This window comes from Jaculus jaculus, chromosome 15 (assembly GCF_020740685.1).
Source record: "Jaculus jaculus isolate mJacJac1 chromosome 15, mJacJac1.mat.Y.cur, whole genome shotgun sequence".
Taxonomy (NCBI): domain Eukaryota; kingdom Metazoa; phylum Chordata; class Mammalia; order Rodentia; family Dipodidae; genus Jaculus; species Jaculus jaculus.
Genome location: NC_059116.1, coordinates 56,428,408 through 56,442,468, shown reverse-complemented (window position 1 = coordinate 56,442,468; position 14,061 = coordinate 56,428,408). Strand labels below are relative to the sequence as shown.

Below are 14,061 nucleotides of genomic sequence, written 5' to 3'. Positions count from 1 at the left end.
TAAAGAAAATAGAAGTTATGAAATTTGCAGAAAAATGGATGGATTTGTAAAGGATTATACTAAGTGAGGTAACCCAGGCCCAGAAAGCCAAGCGCCACATGTTCTCCCTCATATGTGGATCCTAGCTACAGATGACTGGGCTTCTGCGTGAGAAGGAAAATACTTAGTAGCAGAGGCCAGTAAGTTAAAAAGGAGACATAAAGGGAAGAGAAAGGAAGGGAGGAGGGTACTTAAAAGGTTGGTATTGTATTTATGTAAGTACAATGATTGAGATGGGGAGGTAATATGATGGAGAATGGAATTTCAAAGGGGAAAGTGCGGGGGGTGGGGGAAGGGAGGGTATTACCATGGGATATGTTTTATAATCATGGAAAATGTTAATAAAAATTATGAAAAGAAAATAAAAATTAAAAAAGAGTAAATAAATAGATAGCCAGCTTGTCCTGAGGATCCCCTGCCTCCACTTCTTGAGCACTGGGATTCCAGGTCGTTCCCACGCCTAGCTTCGACATGCGTGCTAAAGTTCCAAAATCCTGTTGTTAAGCTTGCGTGATAAGTGCTTTATCCACTGAGCCATCCCTTCAGTCCTGAAAGGATCTTTTTTTTTTTTTTACACTTGAAAAGATTCCATTGTGCTTTTCCTTGAGAATGGTGAAATTTCTACACATAAGCTTATAGCAGCTCTCTGTAAATGCTTGTTTAATAATGTACACTGCAGATATTTTTGAATGCCTATAAATGAGCCACAAAATCTTTTGGAGAATATAGAATATATGAAAATGATATGCTATAATAGCTATATGTTCATAGTTGTTGATTAGAAGGAACAGCATGGTTTAGTTTCATATCTATAATTTTTATACTAATACATGTTAATTTAAAGTATATGGCTTTATTTATAGTTTTAATGTTCTGATAGATATTTTAAGAGTCCAACAATTCTTTGTATCATTTAAGGTTTAATATGAAGACAACTAACAGGGTTTTATATGATAAAACCAGTCAAAAATAATTTGTCAGACAACTATTTTTGAAGGTAAAGCAACTATAAGTTAGGTCAGTAAAATGACTTCATTTTCAAAATCCAAAAGAAGACATGAATTGTCAAGCTTTTGTATATATTTTTCTTTGTATTTTAATAGAGTAAAAAAGCCATAAAGAATATCATACAAAAATGCACCTACCTACCAGCCCTTGAGCCATTCCTATATGATGCACCTCCCAATATTCTGAAGCATGTGGTTGGACAGTTCAGTAAGGTAAGAAATGTTCTCAGAGCATGTGAGAAGGGGAACAAAATGAAACTATTCTGTGAACTTAGATTTGTTGTTGTTATTGTTCTTTTTTTCCCCTGTAAGATGGGGTCTAGGTTTCACTATTAAACTCTTCACTCTCACCAGTCTATTGGCACAGGTAACACAGGCTAATAAAATACACAGATAAATAAAACACTCCCTCCTTTTCCTCCCAGCCTTTGTACTATCTTTTTTTACTGTTCTTGGGAAGTAAATACTATGGCAACACATAAAACACCACAATACAGATAATTTATGATAACCATCTCTTAGTAATCTTTCCCAGTGTCGTTTAGTTTGATTCCTCTAGGAGCACAACAATGATATTTTTTTTTCTTTGAGAATAATTTTTATTCTTTATTTTGCTTCCATATTCTTTTCTAAATAAAGCTAGTATTGAAAATTATTGCTCAGAAAGTCATATTTACACAAGGTTTTATTGTAACCATTTTTGGTTAATTTATAAGATTATTCCAATCATATTTTTCCAGACTTAACATTTCCTACTTTTTACCTCATTTATGTTTCATGTTTAAAATGAAATGAAACAAAATAAATTAAAGGTTCTGTTATTAATGAATTCCAGTATTCCATGCTGTAGAACAAATCTAATTCCAACCTTAACAGATTGCTCATAGGATTTCTTTTTTTTCCCTCAATTTTTATTAACATTTTCCATGATTATAAAAAGTATCCCATGGTAATGCCCTCTCTCCCCCACACTTTCCCCTCTGAAATTCCATTCTCCATCATATCCCCTCCCCATCTCAATCAGTCTCTCTTTTATTTTGATGTCATGGTCTCTTCTTCCTCTTATGGTGGTCTTGTGTAGGTAGTGTCAGGCACTATGAGGTCATGGATATCCAGGCCATTTTATGTCTGGAGGGAGCATGTTGTATGGAGTTCTTTGGCTCTTACATTCTTTCCGCCACCTCTTCTGCATTAGACACAACAATGATATTTATATATAAGAAAGGAATAGGGCTGGAGAGATGGCTTAGCAGTTAACTGCTTGCTTGTGAAGCCTAAGGACCCCGGTTCGAGGCTTGGTTCCCCAGGTCCCACATTAGCCAGATGCACAAGGGGGCGCATGCGTCTGGAGTTCGTTTGCAGAGGCTGGAAGCCCTGGCGTGCCCATTCTCTCTCTCTCCCTCTATCTGTCTTTCTCTTTGTGTCTGTTGCTCTCAAATAAATAAATAAATAAAAAAATTTTTTTTTTTTAAAAAGAAAGGAATAAAGTATTTGAGCCACCAAGATACTTTTTTTCAGAAACTCCATTCTTTACTGAAGATGTTCTGAGATAGTCATTTAGAACATATGGACTTTTTTTAAACAAATATTTTTTATTTATTTATGAGAGAGAAAGGCAGATAGAAGAAGAGAATGGGTGCTCCCCGGCCTCTAGCTATTGCAAATAAACTCCAGATGCATGTACCACCTTGTGCATCTGGCTTTACATGGGTACTGGAGCATTAAACCTGGGTCCTTGAGCTTTGCCAGCAAGCACCTTTACCATTAAGCCATCTCTCTAGCCCCATATTTTCTTCTTTATGAACAGTTTTAACAAATGTGGCTATCATATGTCTTAGATATTGGAGAATAAGCAATAGTAAATGGTACCAAGGTAGAAAGACTAAGCTGTCAGAAGGAAGCACAGCTGAGTGAACTGATGAGACTATACTCTGTGTCTCTTACTTAAAATGGGGTCAATACAAGTCAAGTGCTACATGATTTTTGTGTATAGGCTCAGCATTTTTAAAAAAAGTTTTAGTGCTAGGAATGGTACGTAAGGCCTCATATATATTAGGTAAGTGCTGTCCCACTGACTGTACTCCCAGCTATAGTTCTAATTCTTCAGCAAAGTCTGGACTCTTGTCACCTTAGTTTGACTACATATAAAATGTCAATAATACAATTATTTCATAGGATCATTGTAAAGATTAAATGTCGAGTTTAGTTCAATCCAAGGTACTCCAAAATGAAAATACAGCCAACCAAAAAGTTTTTGGTTTTTTTTGTTTTGTTTTGTTTTTCAAGGTAGAGTTTCACTCTAGCCCAGGCTGACCTGGAATTCAGTATGTAGTCTCAGGGTGTCCTCAGACTCACGGCAGTCCTCCTACCTCTGCCTCCTGAATGCTAGGATTAAAGATGTGTGCCACCATGACTGACTAGCATGTTTTATTTCTTAAAAACACTTTTTTATTTCTTAAAAACACTTTTTGAAGCCGCACCATGACTGACTAGCATGTTTTATTTCTTAAAAACACTTTTTTATTTCTTAAAAACACTTTTTGAAGCCGCACCATGACTGACTAGCATGTTTTATTTCTTAAAAACACTTTTTTATTTCTTAAAAACACTTTTTGAAGCTGGGCATGGTGGCACACATCTTTAATCCTAGCATTCAGGAGGCAGAGGTAGGAGGATTGCCGTGAGTCTGAGGACACCCTGAGACTACATAGTGAATTCCAGGTCAGCCTGGGCTAGAGTGAAACTCTACCTTGAAAAACAAAACAAAACAAAAAAAGAAAACATTTTGCTGGTTAATGTTAACTAAAAACAATGTATTTAAGGTGAGGACAAAATTTATTTGAATAGTTAATCATATGATACATAAATGAAGTCCTATTTGTATACTATTTTTTTATAAAAAATGAACAAAAACTATGTATTCTATTTTTTGTTGTTGTTGTTGTTGTTCCAAGACAGGATCTCAATATCTAGCCCAAACTGACCTGGTACTCATGCTGCTTCTGCCTTAGCCTTCTAAGTGCTGTGACTACAGGTGAGCTCTACTGTGTCCAGCTTATCACTCTTAATTTTTAAAGTACACTCGATACTTACATGGGCCTTGTTCAATGTGCTCATCTGAAAAGTAGGCTGCCAACAGCTCTCAGTTCTCTGGGCCCTCTCCATAGTGTCCATCTTGGCTGACCTTCAAGTATCACAGCTACTAAAAACAATGGTCTCTTGGGGCTGAAGCCACTTCTGTATAAAGTTCTGTGTAACAGACACCTGTGCTCGGTATTCTTCCTCTTTTAACAACGTTATAGGACTGTAGAAATTGCTCAGCCGTTAGGGCACTTGCCTGCAAAGCCTAACAACATGGTTCAATTCCCCAGTGCCCACATAAAGCCTGATGCACAAGGTGGCACATACATTTGGAGTTTGGTTGCAGTGGCTAGAGGTCCTGATGCACCCATTCTCATTCCCTCTCTTCTCTCCCTCTCTTCTCTATGTCTCTCTCTGCTTGCAAATAAATAAATAATAAATAACAATAAAAAATAACAATATTTTAAAACTTTCTTTTCTTTTTAATTAGATGAGATGTGGGAGATATAATGGTTTGGCCCTTTGACAAACCAACTAATGACATAACACAAAGACTAGATTACTTCAAGGGAAAAGTTGATTCACTTTTCACTGTTGTATACTGTTGGGCATTATGTAAGAAGTCACTAGCTAACTTGTTCATTTGAGAAGGATTAAGTGATGAGTGGATTGTCCCTTACCAGTCATCAGCTCCTGAAAATAGGTAGTTGACATTTCTGAAAGTCTTATCTTGTTATTTAATCATGTAGGCTAATGAACAAGATATTATGGTTGTATTGAAGTGGCTATGAAAATAAGTGCTAACCTATATTAAGAGTTCAAAATGGGCTGGAGAGATGGCTTAGCGGTTAAGTGCTTGCCTGTGAAGCCTAAGGACCCTGGTTCGAGGCTGGATTCCCCAGGACCCACGTTAGCCAGATGCACAAGGGAGTGCATGTGTCTGGAGTTTGTTTGCAGTGGCTGGAAGCCCTGGCACGCCCATTCTCTCTTTCACTCTCTATCTGCCTCTTTCTCTCTCTGTCACTCTCAAATAAATAAATACAAATCTTTAAAAAAAAAAAGAGTTCAAAATAAGCAAATAAAAAATCAGTGAGATTTGTGGAGAAGTATATCAGTTAAAGTCAAATCTAGTATTTAATATATGCTTATAAATGTGTCTTTGCTGCATGTAGATCTTATATTTACTTAAAGGTAGTTGTTTCTTCCACTTCTTCCTCCTCCTCCTCCTCATCTTGAGGTGCTGGGAATTGAACCTAGGTTCTTGCATTATCCTTGCCCATTGCTCTGCCACTGAACTGATTTCTTTAAACAAATAGTCTGGTTTCAAATTCATAAACCTCCTATCTCATGATCCTCTGGGCTCTTCCTGCTGGGATTATATATGTGTGTCTGGAGACACACAGCCTTTGACTTAAAGGAGATAACACTTTAGCTGAGTCATAAATAAGGAATAAGAGTTAAACCTAGCAAAATGGGAGGCTCCTAGAATGGAAAGGCATTCTAGAGAAAGGATGCAGAACAGGCAAAGGCAATAAATGGCACAGCATGAGTGCTCTGATGTTACTGAGACAGAGGTTAGGAGACAGTGGTGGATAAGGAGCCTGGAGAGGTATTAGGAGGTAGGTGGGAAGGAACTCTTTCTTCTTCATTAAGGATCCTATCTAATTTTGTAGATAGTGGAGATAGCTACCTCAAATGGGTATAAGCTTTATGTAAGGGAGATTCTTCATTAACTGCTCATGCTCATTGCTTTGAGTTATCTCCACAACCTAAGAAATTAGTACACTTGTAAGAAAAGGTGCTTTTCACTTCCAGTCAGGATATTTGGCTCATTTCATTGCCAGTGTATTGAGCATATTTTGTAGATATTATTGTAGATATTTATTCCATAGCTGTGACCTAACTTGGCAAAGCAAGGCTGACATTCCATATGCTTCCTTTCCAAGGTGCTGCCGCATGACAGCAAAGCTCGAAGACTTTTTGTAACCAGTGGTGGACTTAAAAAGGTCCAAGAGATAAAAGCAGAACCTGGTTCTCTCCTTCAAGAATACATCAACAGTATTAACAATTGTTACCCAGAAGAAATAGTAAGGTAGGGAAAACAAACTTCCCCTCAATATTAAATAACCAAATTTGACTTAAAATGCATATCTTCAAACCAATCTAATATTATTATAAGATATTTCTGTATTAATTTGACATATACCTTACTAAATATCTAAATTTAGAGTTAAAATTAAACTAAGTTTTAAAGTTGTGAACATGATAGATTGTGATTTTCATAGTTCCCTGCACAGTTTTTTCAGTTCATATTTACATGAATGGAAGCATTATAGTTAGAAAAGAGATGTTGAATAACAAAACGTTTACTATCTAGATGTGAAATATTACATACATTATATTGCTTCTGATATGCAGTATCTAAAAAAACCAAAATCTAGTCAGAAGCTATTTGTTTTTGTTGTTTGAGACAGGGTCTTACTGTATAAGCCAGGCTTACCTTAAACTAATAAGTCCTCTGCCTCAGACTCCCAAATTCTGAGATTACAGGCATGAATCATCACACACCAAGCTTAACAGGAAGATATTTTCAAGAAAAAAAAAATTTTTTTTAAGGTATGGTCTCACTCTAGCCCAGGCTGACCTGAAATTCACTATGCAGTCTCAGGGTGGCCTTGAACTCACAGTGATCCTCCTACCTCTGCCTCCTGAGAGCTGGGATTAAAGGCTTGCGCTACCACGCCCAGCAAGAAAAAAATATTTATATTACATTCAGATCAGTTCTAGGAACTAACCCCAAAGACTTATACGTGCTAGGCAAGCACTGTGCCTCTGAACTATACTTCCTGCCAAGATTAATATTATTAAAAAATGAAGTTGGTTGCAGAGTATTATACCCAAGACTCAGATCTTGTAACCTTAAAAGAGAACTATACCATTGAACCCATGATAAATACAAAGTTGCTGGAACCCCCTCCCCCCAAAAACAGAACAACTTAAACAAGCTAGCTTTGAAAAATGCTGTAGAACATGCAGAATACAAGGTATATTTATATGTTGTCCATTAATATTAGAAAATAATATTTCCTGTTTTAAAATTTACATATTATAAATTACAGCTTTTAATAAAAGGTTGTATAACATAAGTTATATGTACAATCATTAACTGAAGGAATTTTAAAAATACTTATTAATAAATGTTTTTATTTATTTATTTTGAGATAGGGTCTCACTCTAGCCCCTGCTGACCTGGAATTCACCGTGTAGTCTCAGGCTGGCCTCAAACTCACAGTGATCCTCCTACTTCAGCCTCCCAAATATTGGAACTCAAGGGGTGTACCACCATGTCAGGCTTTTTAAAAAAATATTTTAATTCATGTTTTTGCAAGCAGAGAGAGGAGACAGATATAGACAGAATTGGGTACACCAGGGCCTTCAGCCACTGCAAACAAACTCCAGATGCCTGTGTCACTTCCTGCATTTGGCTTTACATGGATAATGGGGAATTGAACTCAGGTTGCCAGGTTGTCAGGTTTTGCAGGCTAGCACCTTTAACCATCTCTCCAGGCCCAAAGGTTTTTTAAGCTTTTTTTTTTGGTGTTTCAAGGCAGGATCTCACTCTAGTCCAGGCTGACCTGGAATTCACTATGTAGTCTCAGGCTGGCCTTGAATTCATCCTCTTACTGCTGCCTCCCTAGTGCTGGGATTAAAGACTGTGTCACCACACCCAGGTAAAATTTTTATACGTGGAACATATGACCCTTCAGGAAGAGTGATATTTTATATAAATTTAAAATAAATTTGCTTAATATGTAACAAAACAAAATTAAAGAAAAATGGGAAACGGGCACATAAAAGATCCTCAAAATGAAATGGCCTAATCGAATCAACCAATGGGAAGGTACTTTCTTTTTAACTTCTTACTTTCTGTAATTTCATTTTAAAAACTTATTTTCACAAGCAATTTGACTAGCTTATTATTTTTAAAGTATTAGATCCTATAAAATGGTGTTTTATAGAAATCTTTAAAGTATTGTCTTTTCTGTGAAAATAGGCTGATACAATTTTTTAAATGACTTTTATTTTATTTATTTATTTATTTTTATTTTTCAAGGTAGGGTCTCACTCTAGTCCAGGCTGACCTGGAACTCATGATGTAGTCTCAGGGTGGTCTCAAACTCATGGCAATCCACCTACCTCTGCCTCCTAAGTGCTGGGATTAAAGGTGTGCACCACCACTCCTGGCTCTAAAATGACTTTTATATTTGCAATTATATATTTCTCAAGATCACTTATTAACAGATCTTTTAGAAATAGTTATATTTTGTAAGGCAGATTGTCAATTGATTAATTCTCTAAGGCCGATAACCAATTAATAAATTCTCTAATTTGTTAACAGCCTGAAGAGTCATTTCATATTTCTTTCCAATTTTAGTGTTCTTTAAACATTTCTAGTACAGGCAGGTATTAAAGAGGGAAGGAGCCCAAACTAGGCTTAAAAAGACCTAAGCTCTAAGTCTGGTCCACTCCAGATCCATAACAGACTTTGACTTCTGGATCTCTGTGGTGCTGAGGAGGGGAGTGGCTTGTGGAAAACAGCTAATCTAGGGAAGGAGGCATACACAGTGCCCACCACTCAGCACATTTCTGGTGATCTTACAATATAATTATATACTTGATCATAGCCAAAAGGTCAAGAAGTGATACAGTCTAATAATAACCCAAGTTCTACATAGTCTGGACTAAAGCTAATTCAATTTCATTCTTACATGCCATTTGGAGATAGACTAGGATAGCAGGGTTGATAATTGGAGTAAAAGAATTTCTCATTCTTTTGGGGACATTTATTTTGATTCATGAATGAGAAACGTGATAGTTAAAAGCTCAGGTTGTATGTCAAACAGATTGTCCTCAGTTTCACTTCCTGTGTGTTGTTAGAGATGGTATTTAACCCTTTAAGCCAGTTTCTGGTAAAGATTATCACTTATTTCATAGCATTACCATTAAATGAGCTAATGTCTAGCCAAAGAGCTTATGGTAGTAAGAGGGAGGCAGAAGCAGGAGGATTGCTGTGAGTTCAAGGTTAGCCTGAGACTACATAGTGAATTCTAGGTCATCTTGGGCTAGAGCAAGACCCTGCTTCAATCCCCTAAATTTGCCTATATTTATTTTATTTTATTTTATTTTATGGAGAGAGAGAGAGAGAGAGAAAATTGGTGTGCCAGGGCTTCATCCACTGTAATCAAACTCCAGACGCTTGTGCCACCTAGCGGGCATGTGTGACCTTGCATTTGCCTCACCTTTGTGCGTCTGGCTTATGTGGGATCTGGAAGAGTCCAACAAGGCTTCGCAGACAACTGCCTTAACCACTTGATTCGAGAGAAAGAAAGAGGCTGTGGGGGAGAGAGAGAGAATAGGTACACCGTAGCCTCTATCCACAGCAAATGAACTCCAGATGCATGTGCTAGCTTTATGTGGGTACTAGGGAATAGAACCTGGATCCTTTGGCTTTACTGGCAAGCACCTTAACCACTAAACCATTTCTCTAGCCCTTATTGTCTATTCTCATTTTACCTTTAAGGTTAAAAAAGCACTACTAGGTATATCAAATTTAATTTTATAGTAGTAGTATAGAAATTATATAGCAATACTTGGTTACTTATTTTTACTGTTTGTTTTGATGAAAAAGGAATTAAATAAGTTTATTCTGATTAGACTTAAATTGTCTTTAGTTTTGGGTAGTTCTATACTTTTTCCTAATGAAAAACTGCTTTGAATTCTTTAGCATCAGATTGGCTAGTTGTGATGGGGCTTTCTGATAGTGAATGAACAACTTGGTGTGTTGATTTATGGGTCTGTATTTTGACATACATTCCTGGTCTGTATGTACTAATGGGAAGTGCTGTCAGGTTCACATTGCTGGCAGAAATCACCTGACCAAGAGCAGCTTGTGGGGGAAAAAAAAGGTTTATTTTGGCTTACAGACTCAAGGGGAAGCTCCATGATGGCAGGGGAAAATGTTGACATGAGAAGATGGTGGACATCACCTCCTGGCCAGCATCAGATGGAGAATAACAGCAGGAGAACGTGCCAAATACTGGCAAGGGGAAACTGGCTGTAATACCTATAAGCCCGCCCCCAACAATACACTGCCTCCAGGAGGCATTAATTCCCAAATCTCCATCAGCTGGGTGACTAGCATTCAGAACACCCACATTTATGGGGATACCTGAATCAAATCACTACATTCTGTCTCTGAGCCCCATAAACTGATAACCATCCATGATATAAAATGCAATGCATTCATACAACTTTAACCAGTTATTATCGATCCCAATGATGTTCAAACATCCCCATAGTCCAAGGTCTTTTTTTTTTTTTTTTTTTTTTTGGTTTTACGAGGTAGGGTCTCACTTTAGCTCAGGCTGACCTGGAATTCTCTATGTAGTCTCAGGGTGGCCTCGAACTCATGGTGATCCTCCTACCTCTGCCTCCCGAGTGCTGGGATTAAAAGCATGCACCACCACGCCCGGCTAGTCTAAGGTCTTTTAACTGAACCATAATACCAAAAAATCCCACCAAAACCCATAATGGCACAGAATAAACACTTACATTGCAAAAGATGGCATTGAGCATGGCAAAGAAATATTAAGAAATATTCAACCAATACAAGATTTAAATAGGGCAAACATCAGACTATGTAGCTTCAATTCCAACAACTCTAGTCAGTGACAAATCTCCAAGTCAGACAATTCTTTTTTTTTTTTTTTTTGCTGGTTTGTTTTTCAAGGTCAAGTCTCATTCTGATCCAGGCTGACTTGGAATTAACTATGTAGTCTCAGGGTGGCCTTGAACTCATGGTGATTCTCCTACCTCTGCCTCCCATGTGCTGGGATTAAAGGCATGTGCCACCATGCCCGGCTTCCAAGTCCAGTGATTCTAACCAGCAACAAGTCTCAGGAGTTCCAATTCTGCCTCTCCAGCTAGGCTAATCACAGTCCTGGAAATTTCATCTGGGGCTGGCAGCTCTCCTTAGCAGCCATGTCATGGTCCCAGCATCTCCACTGGGTATCCACTGCAACCCATGGTTCATCCTCACAGCTCCATCAGGTCTCTGTGCAGTCATCCAGCTAACCTGCTTCACACTTCCCATGGCCATTTTCAAAACACAAGACTGTGTTGCAAATTCAATGAGCCTCTCTTTCCTGCATTTCTTGCACTCCATAATACCAGGTAGGGTGCCAATTTGTTAATCCAGGGGAAAATAAAGCAGACTTTGAAGAGCAGGACACTCCTTGAGCATTCAGGCCCCTTCAAAAGAGTCTGCATTCTTCCTATTGCCCCAATCTCAAAGGTTGTAATCTTTCATACAATTGCAGCTGAATAGGTAGCAGTTTCAGCCCAAAGATTTCATTTTTTTCTGTGCCATATCCCTCTGATCATACCAGCCTGTTTCTATGCAATGCAAGCCTGCACAAGTTCTCAGGAAATGGGCATAACATCAAGCCTCTCATACAAACTGCTTCTAGCCCTGTCCAGACAAAGCTCTTTCTCATCTTTACAAGCTAAACCTCACAGTTCATAGTTCTTACTGTATTCAGGTCTTTCAACTCTCATCAGAATAGCCCATCAAACTGTACTTACCATGCTGCAAGGTGTTTCTTAGGCCACATTCCTCTTGAAAGTTAGCTCCAAAAGGCCAAAGACACACAGTCAAGTGTGTAGTAGCAAATGACACCACTCTCACTGCCAACTTTGCTGTTGCAGTCAGGTACACATTGCTGGCAGAAATCATCTGACCAAGAGCAGCTTATGGGAAAAATGTTTATTTTGGCTTACAGACTCGAGGGGAAGCTCCATGTTGGTAGGGGAAAACAGTGGTATGAGCAGAGGGTGGATATCACCTTCTCAACAACATCAGGTGGACAATAACAGCAGGAGAGTGTGCCAAACACTGGCAAGGGGAAACTAGCTATATTACCCATCAGCCTGCCTCCAACATGTACTGTCTCCAGGAGGCGTTAATTCCCAAATCTCCATCAGCTGGGAACCTAGCATTCAGAACACCTGAGTTTATGGGGTGAATCAAACCTCCATAGAAAGCTAGTAGTGCTAAGTGTTTACTCTGCTGCTGAGGGTGAGCAGGTATGTCTGAGCAGATTTTCTTCTCTCAGAATCTATAGATGAACTCTCTGAGGTTTGAGGGAAGAAAATATAGCAATGGCAGTTAGCATGGAAATAAGCCTGGTAAAACTTCAAGAATTATTGGTAGATCCTAATTGGTTTATTCAGGGACCTTTATTTTAAAGTAATGATGTCCAACAGAAAGATAATGTGAACCACATATGTAATTTCAAATTTTCTGGTAGCTATATTTAAAAAGTAAAGTAAGTTACTTCTTAACCAGATCTGATTAGAGATTAAGAGATGATTTCTACAGCAGTGGGAATGTACATGATTAGTGATTATGGGTTGTATATCTGATATATGAAAAAAAATCCATCATCCATCAGCTGTGACCCTTAAAGTAACATTACTTATGCAATAAAAATAAAACCTCTGAAACGAAATATCATCACTGGATCAAAGGTTCTTGTTTGGAAGACATATCCTTTCTCATTGCACTCTACTCCTTAAATGTTTTACTACTATCAGAAAGCATTATGACTTGGTATTCTCTTCTTTTATTAAGGACATATATGGGATTTCATTTATAAAATTATTTTAGTAAATTCTTTATATGGAATCTTTTGTACTTACTACATGAAATCTTTGAATAAGCACCTAATAGCACTTTTTTTCTTTCAGGTATTACTCCCCTGGATACTCAGATATACTTCTGCAGAGAGTGGACAGCTATCAGCCACTTACTAACTGAACAAAGTTATATTAAAATTCACAGGAGATGAATGACAATTGCCAATGATCTAAATATTTGAACTAAGTTCACTCTAGTTTTATTCAATGTGGAATTATCTTCAGTTGATATTTTCTAAGTTAGTATAATACTTTAAAAATTAGTATCTGGAATATATGAAGGACTAGTCAACAGTCATTGACATGATTGGTATTTGACCTACAAATAGATTTTAAGACAATAAAGGGTGTTAGGAGAGCTTATCATTTTTCTGAAAACCAATACCCAAACATGACACACACCCTTGCAACTAGAAATAGATGAGAAATGCTATTCAGAATCCTTAGTTATTTTGGCCACTTTCTCATAAACATAAGTAAGGAAAACTGGCCCTGAAAAGGATATAGAAGGAAAATACCTGAGAGAGGAATCTGGTGGCAGGAATACAGGACCCATGAAAGAGACTTGGATGCTGATTACATAAATGCATTGACTAAACACACAAATCTCTGGATAACCTGTCAGGTTTTTCTAAGAATTTAGGAAAGTTCTCCTCTGTATCAGTGAGTGAGGCCCTTTCATTCTCCCTCTGCCTGAAACAGTCCTTAACTTTGATGGGTCTGTCTAGAAGAAAAGCCACCGTTCTCTGGCAAACATGCTATCCATTCTCATTAGAAGAGCCCTATGACTCACATTGAAGGACACAGACACGAAAATGATGTCTTCAGCACTCCCTTGTCCCAGATTGAACTTCCCAAATTTCGGAAGTCACATTTTCAGGGATTTAAGGTATAATTTGACTAGAATGCCATCAGGCTCTGATTTTTATGCACTGCACATAGGAAGCTGTAACACGGGTCAAAGCAGATTTCAATAAAATGTTAAAAAAATAATTAGACTTTGTCCCTTTTTATTTTTCCTAATTCTTGTGTTTATGACCCTGGCAGTTTGTACTTGCATTCAGGAGTCTTTTTGTTGGTTGGTATATGTGTGCATTTGAGCATAAAAGAATATTCCTTATGGAGGTCTGTCCCAGAGGCCTTAAGGGGAGGTACTGCACAGTCCAAACAGCTCCCA

The 14,061-nt window shown here is 37.8% G+C and overlaps 1 protein-coding gene across 1 annotated transcript in view; it reads left to right on the top strand.

Moving 5' to 3' along the window:
* The window catches only part of Spag6 (sperm associated antigen 6), a 104,949-nt gene extending 91,118 nt beyond the window's left edge, over positions 1-13,831 (top strand). Inside the window, exons 9-11 of the mRNA XM_004668415.2 lie at positions 1,143-1,259; positions 6,074-6,219; positions 12,936-13,831. Coding sequence (XP_004668472.1) covers positions 1,143-1,259; positions 6,074-6,219; positions 12,936-13,005 — 333 coding nt within the window. The 3' untranslated portion in view covers positions 13,006-13,831. The remainder of the gene's footprint in view (positions 1-1,142; positions 1,260-6,073; positions 6,220-12,935) is intronic.
* The last annotated feature ends 230 nt before the right edge of the window (positions 13,832-14,061 follow it).